This window comes from Terrapene carolina, unplaced genomic scaffold (genome assembly GCF_002925995.2).
Source record: "Terrapene carolina triunguis isolate 2854851 unplaced genomic scaffold, T_m_triunguis-2.0 Scaffold406, whole genome shotgun sequence".
NCBI classification, from domain to species: domain Eukaryota; kingdom Metazoa; phylum Chordata; order Testudines; family Emydidae; genus Terrapene; species Terrapene triunguis.
Window position 1 is genome coordinate 749,412 of NW_020664757.1, and position 27,791 is coordinate 777,202.

General features: G+C 44.1%; 1 protein-coding gene across 1 annotated transcript in view; it reads right to left on the reverse strand.

Moving 5' to 3' along the window:
* The window catches only part of GALNT14 (polypeptide N-acetylgalactosaminyltransferase 14), a 188,404-nt gene that overhangs the window by 40,606 nt on the left and 120,007 nt on the right, over positions 1-27,791 (reverse strand). The window contains exons 4-7 of the mRNA XM_026658187.2: positions 14,877-14,944; positions 11,830-11,895; positions 9,123-9,244; positions 1,751-1,838 (exon numbers count right to left, since the gene is read on the reverse strand). Coding sequence (XP_026513972.1) covers positions 1,751-1,838; positions 9,123-9,244; positions 11,830-11,895; positions 14,877-14,944 — 344 coding nt within the window. The remainder of the gene's footprint in view (positions 1-1,750; positions 1,839-9,122; positions 9,245-11,829; positions 11,896-14,876; positions 14,945-27,791) is intronic.

Genomic DNA, 27,791 nt, shown 5'->3' on the forward strand with positions numbered 1-27,791 from the left:
TGGCCTGCTAAACCCAGTGTTGTGAGTTCAATCCTTGAGGGGGTCATTTAGGGATCTGGGGCAAAGATGTGTCTGGGGATTGGCCCTGCTTTGAGCAGGGGGGTGGACTAGATGACTTTCCAACCCTGGTATTCTATGTCTATGTTCTATCCTCATTTTACAGATGAGAAACTAAGGCATGGAGGCACTAAGGTCCAAAGTGTACATTAACTCTGGGGGCCCAGTTGGAGAAATGTAGGGCCTGATTTTTCAGAGTACTCAGAATTACACCACATTTTGAATTTTCAAAGCACAGATCCTATCAACTTCAGTTGAAGTTATGAGGGCTCAACACATCTGCAAATCAAGACAGGCCCCCAAAATTGAGGAACACCCAAGTAGTGACCATCTCTGAGAAGTCTACTTTAAGTGTCTGGTGCAGCATCACACAGGAACTCTGTGGTGGGCATAGAACCCAATTCTCCTAGCAGCATTCAACTGCCTAAACCCCGAGACTCTCCCCTCCCTTTCTGCAGTCCCCTGCCTCATTCACTACCCATCTCTCAACTCTGCAACAAATGAAACAGGGGCCCTCAAACAACAGCCTCCTTCACTGCACAGCCCTGGTTCATTCTCTATGCACGTAGGAAATGTTGCATGTTCTGGGGCTTCTAGACAGGGAGGTGCAGAGCAGAAAGGGTCACAGAGACAGGAATCTCAGAGAACCAGCAAGTTTGCAGTGAGGTCCAAACTAGAGGCTGCCTCATCTGCTGAGTCCCCATCTTGAGAAGGGGGATCAAAGATTGTAGCAAAGAGGCAATGAGCCAAGCCTGTCTGAACTTGAAGAATGGCTTTGGTTCTGTTTATAGAACTGTATAAATTGCCACACCAGAATACATTCATGGTTCATCTAGCCCCGTTACCCTTTTCTGCAGAGGCTATAGAGACTGGACTTCAGTATGGGCCACCTCTCCTCCCACACAAACCTGTTAATATGTCATTAGTCTCATCATAGCTTCCATTTGTCTCTGTTAAAACCACCAGACAACCAAGCCTGGTAGATAGATAGTCCCTGCACAGAGCACTAGCTGGCACTTTCTAGAGAAATCCAAGGACATGAATAAAAAACTCCAGGGGCGCGTGCAACGCAAAAACAAGGAGAGGAGCCACTCTCTCTCAGAGTAATCAGAGAACAGCATTCTCCAAGGAAGGAAGAGTCATCTTGCCATTTAGCAGAGGGAAGTCATATTTCAGTGCCTGATTCTTCACTGTGTCACTTTGGTTTTACATTGACATATATCTGGAGTGACTCAGTGGGAAAATCAGGCAACCAGAAATGTGCAAAGCTCAGAAGGGAACTTCAGCTAACAAACCAAATTATAGCTGTGGAGATATGCATGGCAATACTATCCCTCTATATCCCTCCCCTTCAATGACACCTGGTTTTCTCTGCTACTAGGGATTAGTTTAGATGGAATACTTCCCCCGCATGGCCACAGCACCCTAGTAAGGAACTTCATTCCCTCAAGTCAGTGGTACGAAGGCCAATCTAGCCTCGCAAACCGATAGAGGGGGAAACAGGGTATTTTTAGCGTGCCTTGCACAAACCAGCTGTGTATACAGAGCGTTATAAATAATCCTTACAGTAGGGAGCTCCGACTCAGTGCCTCCTTCACACTGAGTCAGCCACTTCCCTACGCCAGTGTCTACTGAGCATAGTGCCTGACAGATCAGCATCACCCAACAGGGAGTGAGCACAACACACACTCACCTCCTCTCAGGTCCGAGGAAGCGGCCACGTAGGCAAAAGTGTCCAAGTTGATGATGTCGATAACTGGACTGACCACGCGGGTTGGATCCTGAGAACAAGGAACAAAACAACCCATGACTTTTGACCTGGTGTAGCTTCTCCTCAGAAGCCACCTCAGGAGCAGGGTGGTGGGAAATCCTGTATTATGGGCAAAGATGTGAGGAAGCTGGTTTGCCACTGAGGTCTGGAGTCCTCTACTGATCCACAGGACAGACAAGTCAAAGGGAGGGCCAAATTCTTAGCTGTGTTCACTGGCTGGAACTCCTGATGTCAATCCAGTTTCTGGTGGACTGGTGTCCGTATCACAAGAGCAAACCTCACCCTTGTTGGCTGTCTTTTCAGAAAGGCTAAGGGTTGAATGGAAGCATCCGCTCAGACACTCTCATCCCCGGAGGACAAGGTTGAGGGGACACTGCCAGTGTGGTGTGTGGGGAAGCTTATACTTCCCCTATTATGAACAGAGGACTTAGTCTCCAAGGCAGTCAAGCCAGCATTTTTCACTAGCTCTAAATTCCCTCACAAAGAAACCCGGACTGCATAGGCTGTGGGTGGGTTTTATACCGAACTTGGCTCAAGAATCTCTAGCTGAATACAAAACTCCATCTTTCTTTTAGAAATTCATCAATTAATTTCCCCCACCACCTCCATTCAATTATTTTTATTGAATTTCAAAAGTTAAGTCACAAGCAAGCAGTTTAAAGAATAGACAAAACAAAGCCAGCCAGTTAAAACATACAGAAAAACACTACATATCATAAATCCGCAAAATTACCATTCAGCACTGCTTTTGTCAAAGGAGGGGTAGAGGTTAAAAAAAGAATGAAATGATGTTAAATATTTGGTACTAGTGATTTAATTAACATCTTGTTATAGGAAAAGAGATTATACAAACAGTTAGGGACAAAAATATCTACAGGAGGATGAGATTTTGACAGCTTTGACTGGTCTCTTATCTTCCTTTTTCTTTTCAAAAATCCCAAACTCCAATTATAGCTCAAGCTTCAAGCCTTTCCCCTCACCAGATCAAATCGCTCTTCACAGCCATGCGGACGAATGCGTCTTAGCACATGCAGGCTTGCTCTCTCACTCTGGGAAAAGATTTTGTTTTAGAAATCAGTCCTAACAAATAGGAGTTATGTTCTGGAGCAGTCACAGGACAAAGGAGCTGAGCACGGAAAGTCGTGCTGCTCGGCCATATTGGGGACTCAGGCTTTACACATCGGAATGATAATTCTTGGCATTGCTATGACATTGTCTATCCGAGACTCTCAAAGCACTTGTATGGACATTGATGAATTAAGCATTATAACACCCATGTCAGGTCAGTAAATATTGTTATTCCCATATGGTAGATGGAGAAACTGAGGCACAAGAGATTAAAGACTGACACTCTGTACCTCAAGGTAGCACCCTGGAACCCCCATATTCACCACTGCCATATAATCACGATATATTTTGTAATATAATTTTGAAAGTCTTGATTTGTTGCACATTAATATCCTGTTAGATTGTACGTGCTATCATTGTATGTGAAGTTATGAAGTATTGCTAAATATGCTACTGAAATATGCTGTGAGGTTGGGAGATGCCCACAGCCAGCCTTTCAGTTGCAACAAAGGAGGGGCCAGACAGCATTAATGGCCCATCAAGAAGAATCAACTATCCCAGAGACTTCTCAGAGAAGGCACATATGCAGTGGAACTGCCTGACCCCACCTCACAGCTAGGATCTTTCTAGCAACTGGAAGAAGGTATAAAAAGAGAGGCAGTGACATCACTTGGCTTCTTCCCCTCCCCATCTCAACACCTGGAAAATCATCTGGAAAGAAAAGACTTGGAACTAGGAAGATTAGTCCCAGGCTGTAAGGGGGTCCAGTCTGTGTACTGAGGAACTATAAGCTAACTGTACCATCTGTTAACGTGGGACTGTTTGATTCAAATCATCCATAGTCTAAGTTAGAATTAGACTGAGAATTTATTGTTGTTTCTTAGATAACCAATTTTGATCTCTATGCCTGCTACTTATAATAACTTAAACTCTCTCTTTCTGTAGTTAATAAATCTGTTTTATATTTTACCTAAAACCGTGTGTTTTGGTTGAAGTGCTTAGGAAATCTCAGCTCATGTTAACAGGGGCTGTTGCACGTGCATTACCCTTTTGTCGGAGTGGCAAACAAGGTAATGAATTTACAGTGGCCAGGCTTCTGATCAGGGCAAGACGGTACAGTTCTGGGGCATAGGGCTGGAGCTGAAGGGAATTGTCTGGAGCTTCTCTATTGATAGTTCATGAGAGGCTGGGAGATCATTCATGTAACTCAGTTGGGCATGTCCCTGCCTGTGGATGGCTGTGTAAGTGCAGTGCCTATCAGAGGCTTGTACCTTGGCATCAGCACCACAGTGTGAGAGGCAGCCCAGGTTGGTGGGACAGAGAGCTTAGCGGTCCCACAGTCCAGGTTGCACCTTGGAGACCCCGTCACAAAGTCCCAGTCCTGCTCCTGATTAAGTCAATGGCAAAACTCTCAATCACTACAATGGGAGCAGGACTGATCCCTAAGTGGCTTGACCAAAGCCAGTGCACAGAGCTCTGACACCCAGACTTGTGTCTGAACCCCAAGATCACCCTTCCCCTCAAACAGCACACCTTTTTGCTGGAAGCTTTTCTACCTCCTCCTTTCCCAGCATGATGAACTTTTGAAACTGATTGAAAAATCCTTAATACAAGAATCCAACCAATACAGAACAGAAAACCAAATAAGTGACCCCAGAGGTTAGTGCTCTGCACTAGGGATGGTCGGGAATTTTTTTTCCCATCCCATGAATATTTTTTTTGAAGCATTCAACATTTTTCCTATCACAAATGAGGACGAAAAGTCAAAATCTGACAAATACAACCCAAAAAATGTTTTTTTTTTCATTTGGGGTCAGTGGAAACATTTTGTCATATTTCATTTTGATTTCACCTTTTTCTTTTTGTTTAACCCTTTTTTTTTTTTCAGTCTTTGTAGCTTACATTTCTAAACAAAATTTTTTTTTCAAACCAGAAACCTGGATGTTTTAATTTTGAAAATGTCAAAATGAAACATTTCGATGATTTTGAAACCTTTGGTCTGAACATTTTTCAAGTCAGGAGAGTCGCTGAACCTGCCCCTGTTTCACGAACCATTTTGGTTTTGATGAATTGGAGTTTTCAACCAAGAAAAAAAAAAGTTAATGGAAAATGTCCCAACCAGCTCTACTCTGCACTATGAAACGAGAGATCTCTGTCCATTTCTCAGCTCTGATTTCTGGATGGCTGAACCAGCAAGAGGCTGAGGAGAGGGTGTCTCAAGGTTGCTTTCTAGTGACCCTTCTGGTTGACCCAAAGAATGGCACTGATGAACTCACTGCAGGAAGGTCTCCACGAGATAGGGCAAAAGGATTTAAACCCAGGATGGAGAGGAAATCAGAGGATACTGTGTATGAAACTTATGTTGAGGAGGAATGATTATGTCTGGTCATTATGTTAACATTTTACCATGAGCAACTTGCTCATGAACACATTTAGAAAGCCATAATTCATGTCCAGATTGGATTCTCCTCATCCTCATTACAAAGCAAAGATTCTTACAAGAAAATCCCCATGAACATTCTCTGTGTTTCTCAGCAGAGAGAAATACTGCAGGGATTTTAGCTTTCAGTGATATACTTAGAATCTCTGTGCCTGAGTGGCCACACCTATACAGTAGGGATAATGATCTTACCCAGCGTGCACAAAGAGCTTTGAGATCCCAAAAAGAAAGGCACTTCTTATAAACATAGCTACTATTTGATTTATAGTCAACTTTTACTTTAGTCAGTTTCACCTTCTGGCTCTCACATGGCTAGCACAATGCTGCACTGTTCGGGTTGCAAAAATTTCAAGAGCATGTTTACCTCTAAACCTCCCCCCCCCCCATATTCTCAAATTCTTAATTAGAATTTTCAAAAATTCATGAACACATTTCTACTGATCTTGTTGTCACACAAACTAAATTATCTGCAAGTCAACCACGCATTGTCCCTTTAGAATGTTCTTAAAAGTCAAATAAAATATTTCAATGGAAAAGGAAACTTATTCCAGCTATTTGGGGCTATAACCACCAATGTTGACCTCTCATTAGTTCGAATGGTTAGCAGGAAGGCGGTGGACATCCTTCTCCCTTTGAGGTGGATTCATGCAAAGTTATAGCTTAACACCCCACCTTAGAGCTCTCTCCACAGACTGGGAGAACATACAAAACTGTCAGGGGCTTCAGATGGAAGCGGAACGTCGCCATCCGCTGGTTCATTATAGTGGCATTAGCAAAAGCCAATTTTCAGGTGAGCTGATTACGATTGATTCTTACTGTAAAAATGCCTTAGGCTTGATAATTACATTTTAAGAAAAGTAATTCAGTTGAAATAAACGGGTAATGGTTTTAGATATAGCTCTATAAGTAAAAATGAGAGAGACCGTGTGCTTACACATTTGTAGTCGTAAACACAGTCTTGTAACATGTGCATGCGCTCTCTCCCTGACACACACACACAGAGCTCCTTTTATTTTGACATTTGCCGAACACCCAGAAACCTGCCTGAACAGCTGCTTTGCCCAGTGAAAAATGGGAAGTGACATGCAGAGTGGAATGGTGCTGGGAGCGAAGTCAGATTCATTTTGGGCCAGTCATTCTTAATTTGCTCGAGACTTACATTTTATTACCACAAAGACCATTCCTGCCAGTAACAAAGCAAGAAAAGACTTTTTATAGAACATTAATTACCACTGTAAAAGAACATGGCAGGGAATTGGCCGATTGTCTTTCCAGCACCTGCCTGAAGGTGGCAGCAGTAACATTTCATACAGTTCCGTGATCAGTATCTTAACCCCAGTGTAAAGGATGGAGGCAATGAGCCAGGTAACTAGGAGACTAATGGACGGGGGTCAGGGACCCCTTGGACCTTTAAAAAATTTCTCTCAAGGGTCACATTTTTAAAAAGAAAAAAAAATATTTTCAAAAAATACCTCCAATCCTGGCCTGTAGTACTGCCCACCCCTCCACCCCCATCACCCCTCGGTATTCCAGAACTAGGTCCCCACCCAGCTCTGAGGTGCACCTCAATCCTCACTGAAGCACCACCTACAGTTCCATTTCTGCACACCCCAGACACCTTTCCTCTAATGCATCTCCATCCTGACCCCAGCAGTGCCTGCTGATCCAGCCCTGGGCTCCCCACACACAGCTCGGTCAATGCCCTTCACCCCTGACCTGCCATAACCCCTGCTATTCCAATCTCAGAGACCACTGAGTGCATCGACCACGCCTATGTGGTGGCTTCGCCAGCTGGGGGAAATGCCCACTAGGAAGTAGGATGAACCCACTATGCTGTCTTTGTCCTAAAGTAGGATTTAAATCCAGGTCACTACAAGTGCAGACCTGTCAGTGCATTAAGCCACTGAGCCTTCTTCTAGCTCTTTAAAGTCCTACTTGACAGTGATCTCACTTGTCCCAAAATGTCAGCAACACCCTTCAACAAAGTCCCTGTCAACTTCTAGGGAGTGACTGAATCCAGGTCCTCTGCAGCATGACCAGCAGAGAGTGCTAACCACAGAGCCAGCTTCTACTTCAAGCCATGCACATATTTAAAACAGAATTACAAATCAGAAGTTAGCAGAGGTGATGTTTGGCTTTAATGCTACATTCAAACCATGCTCCTGCTGCTCGGTTGTAATGAAACTCCTCCGGCATTGCTGCCTCTGCCATCCACACATCGACTCTGAGCATGAGCTACGGTCCCTAGCGCTGCAAGGGAAATGCAGTCCTGACTGCCACCCTGCTCACTTTCACTCTGCCAGAACACGTCAACGGGAAAAATGCTGTTGCTCTTGAGTTAAAATGCAGGGAGGAGTTGGCTGGAGAAGGAAAACGTGGAGGGGGAGGAGTGTTAAAAGGCCATATCCAGGGTGAAAAACAATCAATCAGTGAAATAAACGTTAGTGGAAGACCCTGTAATGGGGCAGGTCAGAGGGGAGTCTTCATAATATGTAAGTGTCATTGTGATTACATCAGTATTTATTAGATGTATTTTAGTGCCACCTTCAGTCAGAGTTCGGGGCCCCGTTGGGGTAGGCATTGCACAAACACAGTAAAAAGGCCTGACCCTGAGAGCTCACAGGTTAGGAAATTAACCTGGACTTGTGCCCCCACCACATCACCGGAGCTTCACATGGAACAACATAAGTTTGTGACAAGGGGCAAGGTAGGTTTGTGAGAAGATGCTGCAGGGTGATGAGAGAGACAAGGGGCAGGATTATGGCAAAACAAGCGCATTTTTACATAATATTGTGACCTTACACAAGGCATTTCACCCCTATATGCGCCAGTTCCCCAAAGATATGTTCATATATTTCATAATAAAATATACAAAGAACTGTTTTAATCATGAATAACAGTATTTACCAGGAGACACACATAATAGTAACAATAATGATCTAATGATTCATAAACACTCATCTTCCAAGCACAGTTAACCACCCAACTAATTAAAATCTGCATGCGATGTCCCTGTGAGGTGCATACGTATAATTATCCCCATTTTACAGAGGGGGAAATTCAGGCACAGTGAGGTCCAAGGTCACAGGAGTCAGTGGCAGATGTTCCCAGATGCTACACCGAACCCACAAGATCACGCCACCTTTTATTTGTGGCGGGCAGGCCGAGGAGAAAGGTGTTTCTAGTGGAAGGAGAACGTCATTGTCTGCTGTGAAATCAGCAGAATTTAAACCTATTAAATCCATTTATTAAAGTTTAATTAGCATGAAATTAAATTCAACCCTTATTCAAACAGCCCTAAATCATCAGTATTGGGCATTTTTTACATGAGCCTAATTGAAAAGTCCCTTGGAGCAATGCCCACCTATTCCCCTTGCACCACTCAGCATTTGCCTCTCAGCAATTGCAACAGGGACCCAGGGGTTCAGCTAACTTGATTTGCACACACACACTGGCCAGTTCCTTGCCTCCTGTCTCTGCAACATACCCATCATCTGGTGGGACTGACTCACTATTGCACAGCCAGGGTAATCCTTCTGACTACAGCAGCAGTACATCAGGGATGAACTAGGCCAACTGGGATCACCAATGGAGCAGGAGAGAGAGAGAAAACTCTAGTGCATCCTAAAGAAAGGCTAGAGAGAGAAAACCTTGGCAGGTACCCCACTGAGGGTCAGCCCTGAACGTTCCGACACATGTCCACCACTGGCCATAAGAGAAGCTATTGGTGGATTTTGCCAAGACTTGTGCTAACTGAGTGGTGACTTGGTTTTCTGAGACACTTACCTCTTTGATCCTCTGCAGGAGAGGCAGCAGCCAGTCTTTATTCACCTCACAGTGACTGTCTAGGAAGGTCAGGACTCCTGCCTGTGCCATGTCTGCCCCTCGGATTCGGGACCGGATCAAACCTGTTCAGATACACGCAAGCTCAGGTGCAGCACAGATTGCATGCGTCTCTGTGCAGGGGCTTAGTGGACTCCCCAGAAGCACATTCTACACCCACAGAACCCTTGAGCCCTGACCCATCCTCCATCCCACATGTGCATACCTAGGGTTTGGTGTGAGCAAGCCACCTCCATTTTCCAAGGTCATTAAAGTAAATAAAGGGGCCATTTAGATTACTGATTTATGGCATTTACACCAATTCTTAATTCATGCAATTATTTCTGCTGCCACTTTCCTGGGGAAAAAACAAGACTTAAAATGCTTCAGTAACCCCCACAGATACAATAATCTAATGTGAATTTAATTCAGCTTGGAATGTGTCTGTAACAGCAGTGACAAAGGAGAGGGGAATTTGAACAAATATTTTAATCACACCACCACCACCAACCCCCATCCATCCTCCGCCACACAGAGTGAGTGAGTCTCCTTAGTAAGTCTGTGGTTTCAGTCTGTACGTTCACTGGATCCACCAGCGACGTTCCCACTTATGTCCATGGAAGCCGGGTGTAGGGATGGAGGACTGTCCATAACTGTAGTGTCAATCCGTGAATAGGTCTCTCTCTCTAATCCCTAAAACTCATCTTGACTTCCCGCTGCTGGGTCCATCTACTGCCCCGCTGATGTCTTGCCCTCTGTGGCATCGAAGATCATCGGCTCAGGATGCTCAGCAGAAACATATCTTTTATCAAGGAGGGGGACATCTCAAGTGCTGGTCCCAAGGAGCAGCAAGCCTGCTGTGTCCATTATAATGCACTTACCCCCACCTGGCTGTTGGCAAATGTAGGAGGTGGATATTTGTGTATGTGAGAAAGAGACAGAGGTAAATGCAGTGGGTATATCTAGCTGTGATACTACAGTTCATGGGGAACTACTCAGACACGCAGATTTAGGGCTGGATTGTTTGGTTAATTTTTGATCTCTAAAGATGAACACGAAGCCCTCCTTCCACCAGTTACATCTCTCCACTGTCTCTGTGTATGTGATATCTACCATCTGTACTACAGTCAAATGGCTCCTCCCCGCTCATTCCTCCAGCACACTGCCCATTTGCCAGTTAGCAGCAGCATTAACTAAATGGATGGACCCTCCACAAACAGAAGGACTTGCACCTTGACCAAGGATAGCTGAGAGCACTAAATGGGGACACAAGAATGGAGGCGGTGCTGGAATAGCACCGTCGGTGGTAGTGGTGGTGGGATGAAAGGAGACAACAAGGAACTGAGGGATGCTGGGAAATAGAAGATCACAAAGGCAAGAAGCAGCATTGCAGGGACAGGCAGAAGGAGCTCATTGATAATTATGTTACAAGAACCTGGAGGAAAGGGACTGAGACATACCCCACGAATGGAGTCAGAGCAAGAGCGAGAGACAGACAGACAGACAGGCCAAACCCTGGAACCTGGGGCAACCTGAGTGACTATGAGGTTTACTGGGGATATCCTTGTGGACTGGAGAATGGAGGATCCACTCTGACTGCACTCTACAACTTTTATGGCAGCTCCAGGCTCTGTCATCTAGCTAGGGGCCTACCATCTCCACCACACCCTTGCCCCAACTGCCTACAGGCAGCGTGCAAAGAGCTTCAATGGAGTATAACTCTGTGGTGTACAAGTGGATGTGACCTGTCTGGGCTGGGTTCCCAAATCATGACTCCCTACATACCTGCATCTGCAGCAGAACCCATTTCCACTGGGTCAGGGCATTCTGATGCCATGGAGGAGCATGTCTGTATGTGGAGTGCATGTGGTGGGGTGTCACAGTTTGGCTGGGAGAAAGACAGACAGAAATCCAGAGAGAGGGCCAGATTGTGACTCACTTACACCAGTGTCAATGCAGAGAACTTCTCTGACATCAAAGGGGCCACTCAAGATTCACCCCCAGTCTAACATAGCAAATCCAGCCAAGCAGGAGAATACTCAGATAAACCCCCTCTACTCCCCATCCTCCCTATCTCCCCACTCCACAAAATCCCTATAGCTCATGCCTTTGGCTTGCCACTAAAAACATTTTGATTTTTTTTTTTAATACTGTAAAGCAGCATTAGAAAATATCCATTTAGATTCTGGGGCTGGGTGGCAAAGTGTATCTGGAGGTCGCCAGCAATAGCCCCCCAGGGCATACGTTCATCCTCCTTACAGATCTTCTTAATCTTTAAAATATAATTAATTTACATTTTTTTAAAATTCCCATGGAGGCAGCAGGAGCTGATCTCGTCTGTTTCATTAGAACAAACAGCTTTAAAAAGAAGTCCCCGGGCTTTGTTTTGCCTGTTCTAATTTTCTGGCTAATAAGCTGCAGCTGAGCCTCATTGGATATCTTAATAGGTCCAATCTCTTTGAGTGGGGGGGAATCCATTTTGATTCCTGGCCCTTCTGAACATCTCTTTTTATTAGTGCTCTCGCCCCTCAGAGCCAAGAGTCACTGATATTTGCAGAAGTCCGGCAGACCTCCCTGTGACCACATCACCCCAACACAGTCACTCCTGCCAACTCAACTGGGCATCCATCTGTCTTGCCACCCACCTGTGTCCTCACCAACAGGATCTTACCTTCTCGTTGCCTGTTGCGCAAGCATTTCACCTTGGGTAACTTGCCCAGTAAACGGCAGTCGTCAGCTTTGGAAACACAGAGGCACAGAACACATCAATGTTGAGGCTATAACTTTCACCAGACGTGGGCCTCACAGGGTAATTAAGAGGGCAGGAAGGATTATTTTTTTCATGGGTGGCACCTCAGATAGAAACTGGGCTTGATTTTGATCGCACACCTGTGTAAATCATGAGTGACTCTGCTGAAGTAAATGGACCAGCTACCTCGTTGGTGTAAATCAGTCCATTTATTTCAATGGAGTTAGATGGATTTACAAGGGCTGAGGATATGGTCCAATAGAATGACAATGTAAAATCAGTGGGCGAGGAGAATCAGGGCTTAGGTTGGATTCTGACTTCATTTACGTTAGTGTAAATCTAGATAACCAGCCACATAAGTAAACCTGAAGAAGAGCTTTGTGTAACTCAAATGCTTGTCTCTTTCACCAACAGAAATTAGTCTGATAAAAGATATTACCTCACCCCCATGGTCTCTGTTCCCTCATGAGGCAAGAAAACCCTTGGGTGGCCTAAAGGGCATGGCCAAGGTGAAAGGAAGGGATGAATGGAGCACTACTGCACTCTGGCAATCTCAGCTGTAGAATGGCTCCTTGGGGGCTGTTGCAGCTGGGTACAATGTAGAGCAGTCCTGAGGTTGCTCTAAATTAGGCAGGCACCAAAGTGACCTCTGATACCTAAAGGACTAAGGGGAGTGCAAAGGTGACTGACAGCCACCTTTGCACCCTCTCCCCATCTTGTCCCATGTAGAGCTCTGATGCAGATGAAGATCTAGCCCAACAACTTGCTGCTTTTAAGAAGGTAAGTGCCTTATATTTTTTAGCCAAATAGCTGTCATGTGTTTATTCTATCCCTCAAACATCACACCTATTCTCATCTCTTCCAGCAGACTGAAAAGCTCCAGGCCTGGTTCGTATCTCAGTCACAAGAGTTTCACATCAGTGTAACTCCACTGATTTCAGTGTAGTTGCTCTTGATATAGAATCTGACAAAGCCCTGGCTGGGATGATTTAGGTGGGGATTGGTCCTGCTTTGAGCAGGGGGTTGAACTAGATGACCTCCTGAGGTCCCTTCCAACCCTGATATGCTATGATTTTATGATCCAAAACTCACTGAATTCAACAGGAGTCTTTCCAGTGACTTCAGTGGGCTTTGGATCAGGCTCTTATGCCAGCGTGAGATCAGAATCCGACCCTTTGTGCTTAATATGCACTTCAACCAGCCCTATTTATAGCCTTTGAGTGTTGGCAGGTAGAGAGTAAATTGCTTGGAAAATGGGTATAAGTGTATTTTACATCCTCCTTTTAGTTGCTTTTCTGCTACACCTTGCAGCCCCTTGGTGTGCAAGTTAAAGTGATGCAATGAGCATTCATTGTATCAATTAAACCTGTTCTCTTATTCACTTCACTCTACAGCCCTGATTCTCCACTCAGTCACGCCAGTGTAACATCATTGGGCCTGATCCTCAGCTGGGCTCAACCGGCGTAATTCTACTGAAGTCAATGGAGCGTTGCCTATTTACACCAGCTGAGATCTGGCCCACATCCTTCAACAGAGTGACACTGTGTAAAATGGGTGTAATGGAGGGAGAATCAGGTCCCATGTGTAATTTACAGCATCATTTTATGACACAGCTGTAGCTGGCTCACTATGCTACAAATGATCACTAAACGGATCTGAATCCCTCTCCCTTACACCAGTGAAAATCAGGAGTTACTCCTTTGAAGTGAGAGTCTCCTCTCAGGAACAATGGTGCAAATCCAGAATAGCTCCACTTAACTCAAAAGGTGTTCTGGACTTATAGCAGTGTAACTGAGAATTAGATCTACCACAGTAGACCACCACCAGTGTAAAATTGGTGTGGGATTAGAATCAGGCCTGCTGTGAACAGAAATGATTATTTGGTTTCAATTAAAACAGATCCTCTCTTTTGGAGTTTGAAATTCTCATGCAGCATTTGCAACCCCACCCTTTGTAGAAAGGGAAGTGTGAACTGTGGTTCAAAATCTTTTTTTAAAAAACAAATTCCCTTTCTAACACCTTAGATTATTAAAACTGGTAGACTCTCACACAGCTGTATTGATTTTGTATCATACAAGCTACTTACATACTTTTTGCGCGTGGAAAATGAAAACAGACCAGTCAGTTTTACTTCTGATTTTAGACAGTGACTTTCAGAGTCTCATGCACCAGTATCATGTGGTAACATGTGGGCTGCAAACTGAAGCTGGATGGGAATTTTTCAGTGAAAGGTTTTTGGGTTGGAAAATGCTGATTCTTCAAAACCAAAACGTTTCAGAGGGAAAAGGTCACTTATGATGAATTTCCTGTTTCAAAATTTTTTTGGAAAAAAAAAAAACATTTTGAAATTGTCCACACATCCTGCTTGGAATTGTTTTTTGAAATCTCAAAAATTTTCACAGGCTGAAAAAATGGATTTCCCATCCTGTTCTACTGCAAACTCTGCATGGCAATGTTTATTTGTTTAAACGAAAAAAACTATTTAGAGCTTTTTTAAGACAAAGACAACTTGCGGACGTGGCTCTCCTGGCCATTGGGCTTTCTCAGAGCTTCCCAGTACACAGCCTAAATTTTAGCCAGATTTTCAACCAATGCCCTATAGTGAATGGAAACCAGAAAGTGAAACTGACTATAAACAGAAAATGAAGCTGACCAGCCTCACTGTACTGTCTATCCTGAGTTAAAGCATAAAAATTAAACAGACAGCATAAACAGGCAAATGAGATACATAAAGTTCCTCCAGCTTAAAGAATCTGTCTCTAGCTCCATGCCCAGCCCCACACCCTCGAATCCCAAGCTCATTGCAAAGGGGGCTATATGTGAAAGGTAATACAGCTCCCATGTACTGCCATCACCCAACATAGGGCTGTGTACTCCCCATCCCTTCACTTATTCTGTCATCCCAACGCAGCACAGCCCCCTTGTGTGCAGTCTGTCTCCTGGTGGTTAAGATATGGAGAGTCACTTACGATCATCGCTGAAGTCATCCACTAATATGATTTCATGGACCAGGTGCACAGGGGTGCGGTTTAAAACACTGAGGAATGAAAAGAGAAAGTCCATGATAGTACCTGAGCAGCTAAACAAGTTACGAGATGGGGAAAGGTGAGAGCTGACCTTTGACAAGAACCAAAAAAAAAGGTCAGATTTCCAGTACAGAGGTAGACAATGGATGTCCCCGTGAAGCAATGTACAGGAAATCAGTCCCCAAGCATCAGATACCTGAAGTCACACCTAATTATTATAAAGAGAACAGAGTTCCTATTCCTCACTCTGGCCCAGCCCTGAAAAGCCTAGAAACGATTTGCCATTAACCTCAACGGGAAGGGGGGAAATGTATGTTTAACAACATGCATATTGCAAGCTAAGTTTCACATGGGGTTGTACAACCCTCTTAAAATCCCTTCCCCTCCCCTGGAACTAATGTTAGGTTACTGGCAAGGGGAACAACACAAAGCAAAATTACCTATCAAAAACCCATCTTTTCAAACCTCACAGGCATAGGAGGAAAAGTCCTGTTTTTACTGTGAGCTGATTGTGTTTCAAAGGCTGCAGAGAGGATAACAGCGGGTTTGTATCCTGCCTGTTTAATAAAAGAAAGAAGCTGGAGGTGATAGTTTAAACTCCCCTCCAGGAGTATAGTTATTGTGAAATGGGGATGAAAGCTACAATCTATTCTTAATTATACCATCTACATGTTCTGTCATTGGCAGGGCCTAATTCTCTCCTCGCTTACAGTAGTATAAATCGGTGAAGTCAATGGAATTATACTAGTGTAAAACCTGCCTATAGGAAAGGAGTCAGGCTTGACTTTTTGAAGGGACATTGGCAACTGATGGATTGATTGTTCGTATAGAACAGGGGTAAGTCGATTATTTTTTGTCAAGGTTCAAATTTCTTGGTCAAGGTATAGTTAAAGTCCAGACTCTAGAGAAAATAATAACAAAAAACCCAATCATAATATGTAAATAAAAAGATTTTGGGGTCCATTGGATATTGTAGGTAGGTTACAGTCTTAATACACAGGCTTTCCCTTTAAGCCTGGGACCAGTCTCCTCAGTTCAGGTCTTTGTCTTTCCAGCATTCTTGTTGCTTCCCGTGTAGGTGGTGGAGGAGAAAGGTAAAAGCACAATGCCACTGTCCCTTATTTGATACTCTTAGTCCATGTCCCTGGAAAGACACTAGCCCAGGCATGCCTGGAGTCCCTTGCTGAGTCACAGGGTTGAGCAATCCCCCATTGTGTGGTGCTTCTCTTACAGAATTGTAAATCCCTTTGTTTACAACTCCCCTGTGGATTAATGGTCGTTCAATGCCCTCTTGGGTATGGATCACCTCCTTTGTTGTCAGTGGAGAACTAGCAATGGAAGGATCCCAAACTTATAACATATTTCAGTAACAACCATACAGCGAAATTCCATAACTTCATACACACTAATGATATGTATATTTTGACAGAACAATGGGTTTCAGCAGTTCATGTTTCCTATGATATCTTATATGGCATGCTTTGTATGAAATATATCATAATTACACGACAGGGGTGAATATGGGTTCCAGGGTGCTGCTTTGAGGTACAGAGTGCCGCAGTAGGCTTGGCAGAATTTACTTTTTTAATTTTGAGAGGATAAAATGGATGTTTATTTGTAAGCATCTTTTTAGATTGTTATTGGTTTAAATGTTCAGTTATGCAAAATTATGGATTTTAAGCATCTTTTATTTTTATCCATTTAAATTTTCACAGTTGTGGGAAATTATTGCGGGGCTTAGCAATAATTATTTAACAACAATTGATATTGAGATTCAAAAAGTTCAGGCTTTATAACCATTAAAACACAAATTGTCAACATCACATATCAACATGTGCAAAGTAAATATCCTTAAATCAAAGTGTAATAAGTTGTCAAGCAGTGTTTTCTTCCTTTGCCTATTTGTAGATTTCAATTATCGATGGAAATATTTTTCTGTCAGTCTGTTTGTGTACGGAGAAATTGACAATGAGATAAAAATCAGGCCCACTGTATTCATTATAATCTCCCTCTCACACACCACTCCTTTATTTCACATTCCCTATAATTTCTTTACTCTCTGTCCCTTTCTGCTCGGCTCCCATCTTGTCTGTTCATTACACTTTGCCTCTCTTTCTCTTAACCCTTGCTGTGGTCTCTTCTATCTGATAAGCAATAAAGCATTTTTATTAAAAACAAACAAACAAACAAACCTGTTCAAGCTGAATGTTCAAACCCACAGTGTTCAAGTGGGTTCAGAATAAATTCACCCCCTCCTAGGTGGCACAACATTGTATGAGGAAGCGATGCCTTACCCCACCTTGTCCTTTACGGAGGGTCTGATACTGCAGGGTGCTGAGTACCCTCAAATCTCATTGAAATCAATGGGAGCTGGGGGTACTCAACCCTGCACAAGATCAGCCCTTTGAATTGCACACAGTGAGCTAAATTCTGCAATCACTGACACTAATGCCACTGAAAGCACCATGGGTATAAAATCAGAGCAACTCCATTGGTTTCAAAGGAGCTAGTCTGGATTTACACCAGTGAATGTGAGAGCAGAGCTGGTCTCAATCCTTGTAGGGCCAGGTCTTTGCCTGGTGTAAATCAGTGTCGCTGCACTGACTTCAGTGGAAGGACACCAGTTTGCACAAGCTAAGGACTGAGCCTGTAAATATGACATTTGAGTGACACTAAAGCCTTGATCCCAGCCCTGGTGCACAGTAAGGTTATCTGAAGAATATTCCCACCCACTCTGTTGCACTAGCTCCTCCAGTGATAGCAAAGGTGGGAGCTGCACTAATGTGGACAAGGCCCCCAGGGCTGCTGGCCTTTTTAACACCAGGGGGTTAGACAACACAGCGTTCCAAACGCCCGCCGCCAACACAGCCACAGAGCATTAGCAAAAGTGTCCGGCCACCCCTCCTCCCTCCAGAGTTTGCATGCAGCCATTTCCACGTGCTGTTCCTGCCTGTCGAGTATCTTTTTTAACAATTATTATTATTAATAGGTTTGTCATAAAAATAGTAAAAAAGCCCAAACGCAGGAGCTGAGTTCAGCAAATGACTGCAGCTGAGCGTCAGTACAGAGAGACAGGAGAGCAATAGCACACTCGGTGGAATAGTTAATGGGCGCTGATCGCCTGGAAACCAGACTTCGGGGAACCAGCAGGAAAAGAAGAAATGTAAAAAAGAGAAAGAAAAAAAAAAAAAAAGAAAAGAGGAGGGGGGGGGGGGGGGGGGGGGGGAGAGAATAGTGCAGCATAGGGCTGCCTAACCTGGTAGGAGGGAAACATTAGTGGGGCTAGTTCTGCTTTTACTTATACCAGCAAAACATGGGAGTCACTTGACTGGAGTCAACGGAGTGGGCTGTATTCTCAGATCTGCCCCTTACTACCACTCCACCTGGGAACTGGCTGCAAGCCACCAGCAGAAAATTCCCCACCATCGCTAGAGGGAGGATGGTCCAGTGGTTAGAGCTCTAGCCGGAGACCTGGGTTCAAGTCCCTTCATTGCCACAGACTCCTGGAGTGATCTTGCGCAAATCACTTGACCTCTCTGTGCCTCAGATCCCCCTCCATTAAAATGGGGACACAGCGTTGCCCTACCTCACAGGGGTGTTGTGAGGATCAATACATTAAAGACTGTGAAGTGCTCAGATACTACGGTAACTAGTAGTAGCCTTAAGCCTGGTGTGCTCTCCCTTCTACGAGTAGGGAGCATGTTGTGGGCAGCGGGGGCTAGGGAGGGGTGGAGCGCAACACCAGTCTGGCTAGCCTCCATCGGAGTAGGGTCCATTAATGATCCTGCATCAGTGCTAAAAATTAAAAGCAGCCTGGAAGCTGCTCTAAGCATTGGCTGCAGCTGGTCCTCAGTGTTAGGGAGGCAGAACAGGGGAGAATCAGGCCCAATGGAGTTACACTGAAGTAAAACTGGAGGACATCAGAAGAAAGTTAGGTCTGAATCCCTGCTCACTGACACCAGTTTCCCCGCAGCATAACTCTGTGGACGTCAAAGGAATTACCTTTATCCTGAGGGAAGCGGGAGCAGATTCCAAGGTACCAAACCGAGGGGAAATAAAGAGAGACTACGGGCCAGATTGTGTCCTGCTCTGGTGCTGGGGGCGGAAAGAGACACAGGCAAGAAGCACCCCCACCACAGGCTGGCCTATGCAAGAGCACACTGCAGTAGCATCTAACGTGAGAAGGGACAGCTTAGCCCTTGCTCGTCTGTGAAATAAATGACTCAGAAAGGGGAGAGGAGAGGTGGGGCCATGAGCCCATCCCATCCCCTCCACACCAGCCCATGGAGAGAGGCCAGCACCTTGGAGAACATAATCAGTCTATGCCATGTTAATGTGTGATGATGACCAATGTCACCTCTGTCCCCAACCTACACCTCCATGTGCACCAATCAGCCCTGGAACAGAAGAGATTGTGGCACAGTCCCCCCCAAGTACTGCCTCCTACACCAGCTAACCCTAAGACAATGACAAGCAGCAAGCAAAGCAAAGCAAATTGATTTTACACTGAACATACGTAGCATAACTAAAAGCCATGGGATGCTCTCGGGACTGGTAATGTTTTTATGCCCAGTTGTTTTGGGAGGAGATTGTACCAGACCATGGAACTCTACAGGATTATTACATGCCCATACAGGTATGGGCACCACAGATGGAAACAGTAACGTTAGAGGGAATTTTTCAACAGAACTTTTTTTTTTTTTTTTTTTCCTGGAAAATACCAATTAGTCAAAGCCAAAGCTTGTCACTGGAAAAGGTCAGTTTAGACAAATTTCCCCAATTTGGGGGGGGAAAAAAAGCGACCAAGAAATTTTGAAATTTTCAGAAGGTCTCCTTGACATTTTTGAAATGAAAAAAAAAAAAGTTTTTCAACTTTTCATTTAAAAATTAAGCTAATTTTAATTTAAGAAAAAAAGTTAAACAAAAAAAGGTCAAAATCAAAACAAAATGTTTCAAAATTATCGAAACAAAAAACATTTTGATTGGCCTGAACTGAATTTTTTTTTCTTCACATTTTCAAACATTTTTGAGACTTCAACATTTTGCCCTGATTTGGAATGGGAAATTTCTTCCAAATCTCCAAAAATTTCCACAGGCAAGGACATCCTTTCTCTCCCCCCCCCACCCCAGCTTTAGTTTGACCACCCTGAATGCAATCTGAAGAACCATGAGTGTCAGATTTCCAAAAAAGGCACCCGACCCTTAGGCCTGCATTAAAATGATCAGGATTTCACCACCCGTTTGGCAGTGATTTGCTCTGTGTATTTTTTGAATGGGTGGGTGGTGGCAGTTGCACTGAGTCATGCATGAACATGTTACATGCCCCGAATGGCACTGCTTGCTATACTCAGAGCAGATCACATTAAACTATGAAGATTTTATGTATATATTTTCAGCCATCATTGAAATGCGGCAGCTGTTCTTCAACAGCATCACTATGCATCTGTTCAGGACAGTGCATGAAGAAAACATTATCCTACTGAAAGCACCTGGGGAACTTTAGAGAAGCACTATGCAGGCTGGCCAGAACGAGTCTACTCTTGCCAAACGTGCCCTAATATCACTTTATTTTTACCTCTTTATGAAAGACAGCACTTTCCAGCAGCACAGCATCCCCCTTGCACCCATCCACAGCACTATAACTCACAGAACCGGGCGCCCCCACTGAATTACCCACATCAGTTCCTACAACACCTGGCCCTATCCTTGGAAGTTTCCCATCCAAGTCCCAAAACTGCTTAGCTAAAGACCTACATCATAGCCAAGGTGCTACAGGCCTGATTCTCCATTTGCCTGCACGAGTGTAAATCAGGAGAAATTCCTGAAAGTCAGCAGTGCTACACTGGTCTAAACCCACTGTGCGGGATGAATCAGAATCATATGCCTGCAGGCCCTAAACGTTACCGCTTTGGAGTTCTTGGCTGCACTGCTAAAAACCTGCCCAGTAACAACCATCTGCCACTGGTATAAAGAGTTGTGCAACAAAGGCTGAATGTAATAGAAAAGTAAGTTACTTCCCCAAGAGGCTGAGAGAAAATGCATTCACTTCCCAGCAAGGCCAAATTCACTATTCCTGACAGACATTTGCAACCTGAGTTGTATTAATCGGACAATAAGTTACCGAGACCACTGAAAACACAGCAGATTATACACTCCCCCAGTGTGACAATTTGCAGGAACAACTGGAAACAGAAACACTGAACACTTTAGCTTTTCGGTGTTCCAGGGATTTCATCAGATACTCTATAAGGCACTCTTAAAAATTGAAAGCCAGCTTTTCTATTACTCAGATTTTCACTCAGCTTTCTTTCTTTTTTTGGTTCTTTTTCCTTTTGCTTTTTACACGTAAAAGCACTTGGTGATTTGCCTCTCTTTGAAGTACTTCTTCTTTATAGAGACTTTTCTTTCTGAAATCAAATACCGGCAAATATATTGCAATGAAAAAAATCAAGACAAATCAAAATATTTTGGGTCAAATCCCAAGGTCTTTACTCATTCCTACCACACAAAAACACCCATTGCTATCAAAGGGAACGATCTCAGGATTTATCCTAGTGAATTTACCTAAAGTCAGTTATCAAATAAGGGCTAGATTATTTTCTGTTACTTTGAATTGACATCAGTGTAGCTTCCTTGACTTCATTGGGTTTAATCAAGATTATGCTGGTGTAACCAAGCAGAATTTGACCCTAACTTTTCATCGTAGGAGTAGGTTCCATCTTTCTTTGTCACTTGCATTTTCCAGGGATTCTCTTCATTATACCCAGGACAGTAGTAAGTGTTTGTAGAATCAGGTCTGAAATGCCACCTGTAAATAATTATCAGTGCAAAATTAACACTGATGCAGGCAAAATGTGGATGCAGACAAGAGAGGCCAGTATTTGCAGACCTGAGCCTACATCTTTGCTGGTGTGTACTTTTGTCACCCCTTAATACTTGCTGGTTTATAAATATGACTCCGGACCTTGATTTGTCTGTATTTACGAACCCTTAATTCTCTCCATGGCAACATAATGGGGCCTGTGGGAAAAAAACCCAACAACATCATAAAGTGCCAGAGAGGCTGGAGGTCATGGTTATTGAAATCAGACAGAGCGAGAGAGAAGAGACAATGCCCGTTAAAATAAACTGCTCCAACAATCCAAACTGACTAATTATGTAGGAGATGGAAAGAGACATTACACCAAGAATAACCATAATGAGCTTTGATTACACTGCAGCTTCCGCATTTTATTCTTTCAAATACCCACTAGCTCTTTGTAATTCAAGAGTTCTCTTATGTTAACATCAAAAGGTAAAAGCTCGTGCACAGCTGTATATTTACTCACTGTGAGAGACAATTAGCAAATTTATAAAAATGGCCAGGGGTTTGGGGGGGGAAAGAGAGAGGAAAAAAATAGTCAGCATGAAGTGCTAATTATAGAGTTTCAGAGTAATACCTGGCTTGTTTTTGCTCTTTTAATCAGAGTCATTTGAGCTATGGCACAGCCTCTATACAGGACCTACATACTGCCTGGGGATTGGATGCATGGCTTCACCACTCAGTTGTCTCAGCAACTGTAGGCTACACACCAGATTACATGGAGAGGGGAGGTTGCAGGGCGTTAACTGCCCAGACAGGGCCTGCTTCTACTTATGGGTATTGAAAAATGACATGATAGTCTACCCACTAATTAATTACCTAAATATTTGATCTGGGATGTGCAGTGCCCATATCAAGATTTTTACCCAACGGTGTTTTTCGGGTTGTCAATAAGAGGTAAATAATTAAGCCTCCTGATTTCAACTCTGAAGACTCAGATTGCAGATGTGAAGAATAAATAATGATCACACAGCGGAGTAAAACTGCACATCTCCCAACACGAGGAGCCTATGTTTGGAAAGCATTCTCGACAGCATACCACATCGGAGGTTAAAGGCTAAGGTGGGGCAGTTGTGAAGTCATTGAAAATCTGGCTCTGGAAATGAAAAAAAAGAGAGCAAGATAGAACCTAAGCATTTAAATAAAGGAGAAGGAGCTGTGCTATGCAATGAGAAAAGATAGAGTCTACGCCAGATGTTGGCAGTAGGAGGGATTAGATCCTTGGAAAAAGGTAAGATCCCACATACCACGATTGGGACCTATGTTACAGCATCATTAAAACTCTGATCAGACTGACACTATACATGGGACTGAGCCCTGTCCTGATTTGGTTACATACTTGGATGTTAACAGAGTTAGAGAGTTCAGGGCCAAACCTCCAGCTGGTGTAAGTGTATCTCCATTGAAGTCAGTGGAACTGCATCAGTTTACACCACTTGTTTAAGATCGTTTGGCTCACTCTTGGTCCAGCATGGTTAGCTGTCTCTCATTCAGATCCTTCCACAGAAGTATGAGGTGCTGGTTTCCCTTGTCATCTTAGGTGCCCCTCTCTTAATAGCCCAGTAAACCTCTTAAAAGCATCTCTCTTACAGTTCGTTGACCCTGCTTAAAGAAGCAGCAAGTCTTCCCTAGGGTGCAGTCTCTATCCCCTGTTGATAGATGAGTCATTACCTCTTCCCCTTGTTGGCTTGATGGCTTTGTTTACCTTTCATGTAAATACGTCTGCTTGATGACCAGGTTGGTTAGACAAGCACACACATGATCCTTTCTGACCCAGACATGTTGATTCGCCAATCACCTTGTGAGCTTTGATGGTTTTGTTTACCGCATGTGTAAATTGCAGTTCCATAGTCACTGGTCACCCTGCTTCATTTGTATTCGAAACCTGGGGAGACCTCTTTTCTACTTTGTTCAAATACAGACTTTAAAACACAATAGCAGAAGACATCTGTAATTCCACAGGCAGTCTTGTCACATATGTTCCACAATCATATAATTGACCAGTATGTTATTAGTTTTAAAATGATACCTCACAAGGCATATTTTGTACAACTATCATTGCAGTAGCGTGTAGGGCGTGAATAGCGGGGTGCTTAGGGTCACAGCCTCCCAGAACTGCTGGCTGGGACAGTGTCCATCAGCAGCTCCCCCAATGCAGACCTGTGTGTTAAAGGCATTACATGAATGGAATAACATTTTCAGCAATGTTAGTTTGGACAAATTAAGACTACCCAAAGGAATAGCAACCCTCGTGCTTCAAGACTTAAGCTGAGCGATCACCTGTGGAGGTCAGGAAGAAAATGGCCCTAGTGATAAAATGCCGCATAAAAGACACTGCGATGGTTACAGGCAGTGCTGAAATTTGTCCTGCAACATGACGAGACTGAGACTGAGGGGGATTCCTCAGCAATGGGTGGACAGCCCATCCATTGGCTGGAGAATGCAGCCCAGCTAAGGCCATGCTCTGGGGAGGTTAGAACAGGACAGAGCAAGGAGGTGGATGCAGAGATAATACCCCAGCATGCCCCTCCTTTCCTTCCTCACTTCAGGCTCTGGAGTAGCCTGCTGCATCCCTGCCTCTTTTCTTTCTGCCCCAGTTTGGCATCTACCTTGCCTGCAGCTCTGAGGACAGTAACTCCCCAGCGAGCTTGGGCGCTTTGCCTACCGTATCATACATTGCAGCAATTCCTTACCTGGCAGGCTGCCAGTCACTGGCACTTCACAATTCCTGTCCTACTGAGTTCTTACAAGAGTTTGGCTGATTCTAAAACTTCCCAGACTGCCCCAGCTATCTTTGGGATGAGACATAAAACAGAGGTCCTGATCACCTGGGTTCATTAAAGACGACATGTGACCCATTTTACAGGCATAGGCCCATCAGCCCTGCTGATCCGGTCAGATTCCAGTCTGGGGAATTCCACTGTGTCTCCCTAAAATCCCCCTCATTGTTTCAGGTGGATGCAGGATTTATCTTCAATTTTTTGTTTTGCAAGGTGCTGAGCAACCATTGACTTTGTTGGATGCTTCTCAGGATCAAGCCCATAAAGCACAGAATGTTACACCTCAGAGTTGGCTGCACTTCAGTGGGAGATGCAGGAGGTATTCCCACATGCACTTGCAAAGCACTTTGGGGTCCTTCTGGATAGACAGGGTTACATGATGGTAAGATGTTACCAGTAATCACTGTTAAGAGCCTTTACGGTCGATCCAGGCCTTGTCGAGTCCAGCTCCTTCACTTCAGCATTGCTCTTTACCCTCCAATAACTGCTGTGCCACTATGGATGTCCTTCAGCTCTCCCTAGGGAGGAGCAGGGCAGCAGGGGCAGGAAAATGACATGGAGTTTTCTTTTTTAATTCAAGTTTGTAGGAGACAGAGGGAGAGATCAGAAAGAAAAGATTGTGGGAAAGGAAATAAAGGATGGCAAGTAGGGCAGACAGCTGAAAAGGGGTTCCAATTTCTTTTCCACTCTCTCTGTTTTCAGGTATTTATATGGCCCCATCACCATAGTTTGTGAATGTCTAACAATCTTTAATGTATTTATCCTCCTCACACCTGCCCTGTGGGGTAGGGCAGTGCTATGTTACACCTGGGGAACTGAGACGCAGAAAGATTAAGTGACGTGCCCAAGGTCACATAGAAAATATGTGGCAGAGCCAAGAATTTAACCCAGGTCTCCTCATGCCCAGTGAAATATACCCTTAATGACGATGCCATCTTTTGTCCCATCTGCCCCTTTTTTCTCCCTTCCCATCCTCCTTTTTTTGTTTTTGTTTTTTTGCTTTGGCCCTAAGAACCTACCTAGTCCCTGAGATGTTCACCTATAGTAATGCTGATAAAATAATTCCCAGAGAATCATGGATTCAATGATTTTTTCCCCCGTTGGCAAATGGTGTGGGAACAGACCATGAGTTTCTTGAACCGAGTAATTATTCAACATGATCTTCTAATTTTTGTCAGTGACTAATTCTCGGGATGCAGATCGTTCACAAATGGTGCACTGCAGATGTTCAAAGTGTGACATACACACGGTGTGTCACACTGAGTAGTGACGGAAGTCACACAACACTCATGCCACTGAAGATTGAGCAGGATGTGCAGATTTTACAATCCAATTCAAAGTTTGCTCACAGTGAATATTAAGTATTCAAGCTAAAACCCCACTTTAGATGAGGATTCAAACTAGTAAGGATCTCAGATGTCTATGGAAAAGGCCACAAACAGGGTCAAATTGACCCTTGCTTTTGAGTTCAAAAGATTATTAATGGTAAATTTCCCCCACTGTTTGCTCATCTTCAGTACATACATGCAACATGCTCCAATTGGTTGATGTGTCCAATTAGGACACTACAGCCTATCCCCACTCCTGTGAATTTTACAAGATGCAATTTCTCTTTCCCATTCTTGTTCCTCGTGTTTATGATGATGATGCCCATTGATTTGTTATGAAGACTCTTGGGAGTGGTCATTATCTTATTTCACTGCCAGGCAGCCAAACTCAGGGCCAAAGCCGCACCACTCTGACCCCTAGCCAGGCACAAAATATTATTAATTATTATTTATATTACTATAGCACCTTGGAACCATAGTTCAAGACCAGGATCCCATTGTGCTAGGCACTGTACGGTGCTCAGGAATAACTTTGCAGGGAAGAAGAAATCCATGGTAGAGAGAAGATAAACAGTGAAACAAAGAGGCAGTGTTACCTAGTGATTAGAGTTCTCTCCCTGACTGCCATTCATTCTCTCTATGACCTGAGACAAGTCAAACAACCTCTTTCTGCCCCACTTTATCCCCATTTATAAAAGGAGGATGCATAGTGAGTACTAATTTCACAGTGCTAGTGAGAGGCTTAATTCAAAAAGATAGTGGATGGAGCACTCAACTGGGACTCAAGACATCTGAGTTCTCTATTCCAGGCTCTACCACTGACCTGCTGGATGACCTGGAGCAAGTCAGGTCACCACTCTGTGCCTCAGTTTCCCCATCAGACAAATGGGGATAATGATACTTACCATCCTTTGCACTTTGAGATGTACTGATGAAAAGTGCTATACAAGAGCTAGGTATGACTATTAGTGTTGTTGCACAGAAAGTGCTTTGAGATCCTTCAATGGAAGCTGCTACAGAAGCATGAAGTAGTATTAAGACAGATTTCATGTTGACTGTCACATGAAAAAATGACCCCAGATGTTACCGATGTCATGGAACGGAGATTTGTAAGATTTAATTAAGCCAAGCATTTGCTGAGTGAGAAAAAACAGACCAGAAGGCTGGATAAATTAGCCTACAAAGGCTTAAGAGGAGACAAGATCTGAACAGGGTCCAAAGGCAGGCAGGAAATGGAGGTGTGTGCATGTTTGGAGCTGAGCCAAGGTAGGGCAGGAATTGAGTCAGCAGTCCTCTTTCCTAACAACAGCTGGAGCCCCCAGGGGCTGGTCTACGGCTGGGCAGCCTGTTCGGGATTGAATCCAGACTGAGTCTGCTGAACCCAACCTCAGCATCACAAGCCACATGAACAGACAGCACTGGCTCCAGGAGCCAATCCCACGGGCATAGCCAGTCATTTCCCAAGGACCAGCGCAGGAGAGCTCTGGGAACCCACCCCAAGGAAGTGGGAGGTGGGGGAGTTTGGGGTTGGGTTTGCTTCACCTTGAATTTGTTTTATCTGTCCACGTTTATCCAGCCCTGGTTTTGATCCAGTACAAATAGTAAAACTGACCATTCCAGGCCATTGCACTGTGGCTGGAAAGGAAATACCCACAGGTCCATGGTGACATTTCGAGGTTATTTTGTGGCAAGTAGATGCTGTAATTAGAACCAACCCTGGAGGTGCACATCACCAGATAAAACATGTGAGCCAGATTGGATAGAGAGATGTGGGAGGGGAGGAGGAGCTACAAGGACAGAAGCCGTGAGTGAAATCACAATGGTTCAAGAGTGGAATCAAAGTAACCTAATCAAACAAAACATCTCCATGAAGGAGCAAAAAAAAAAA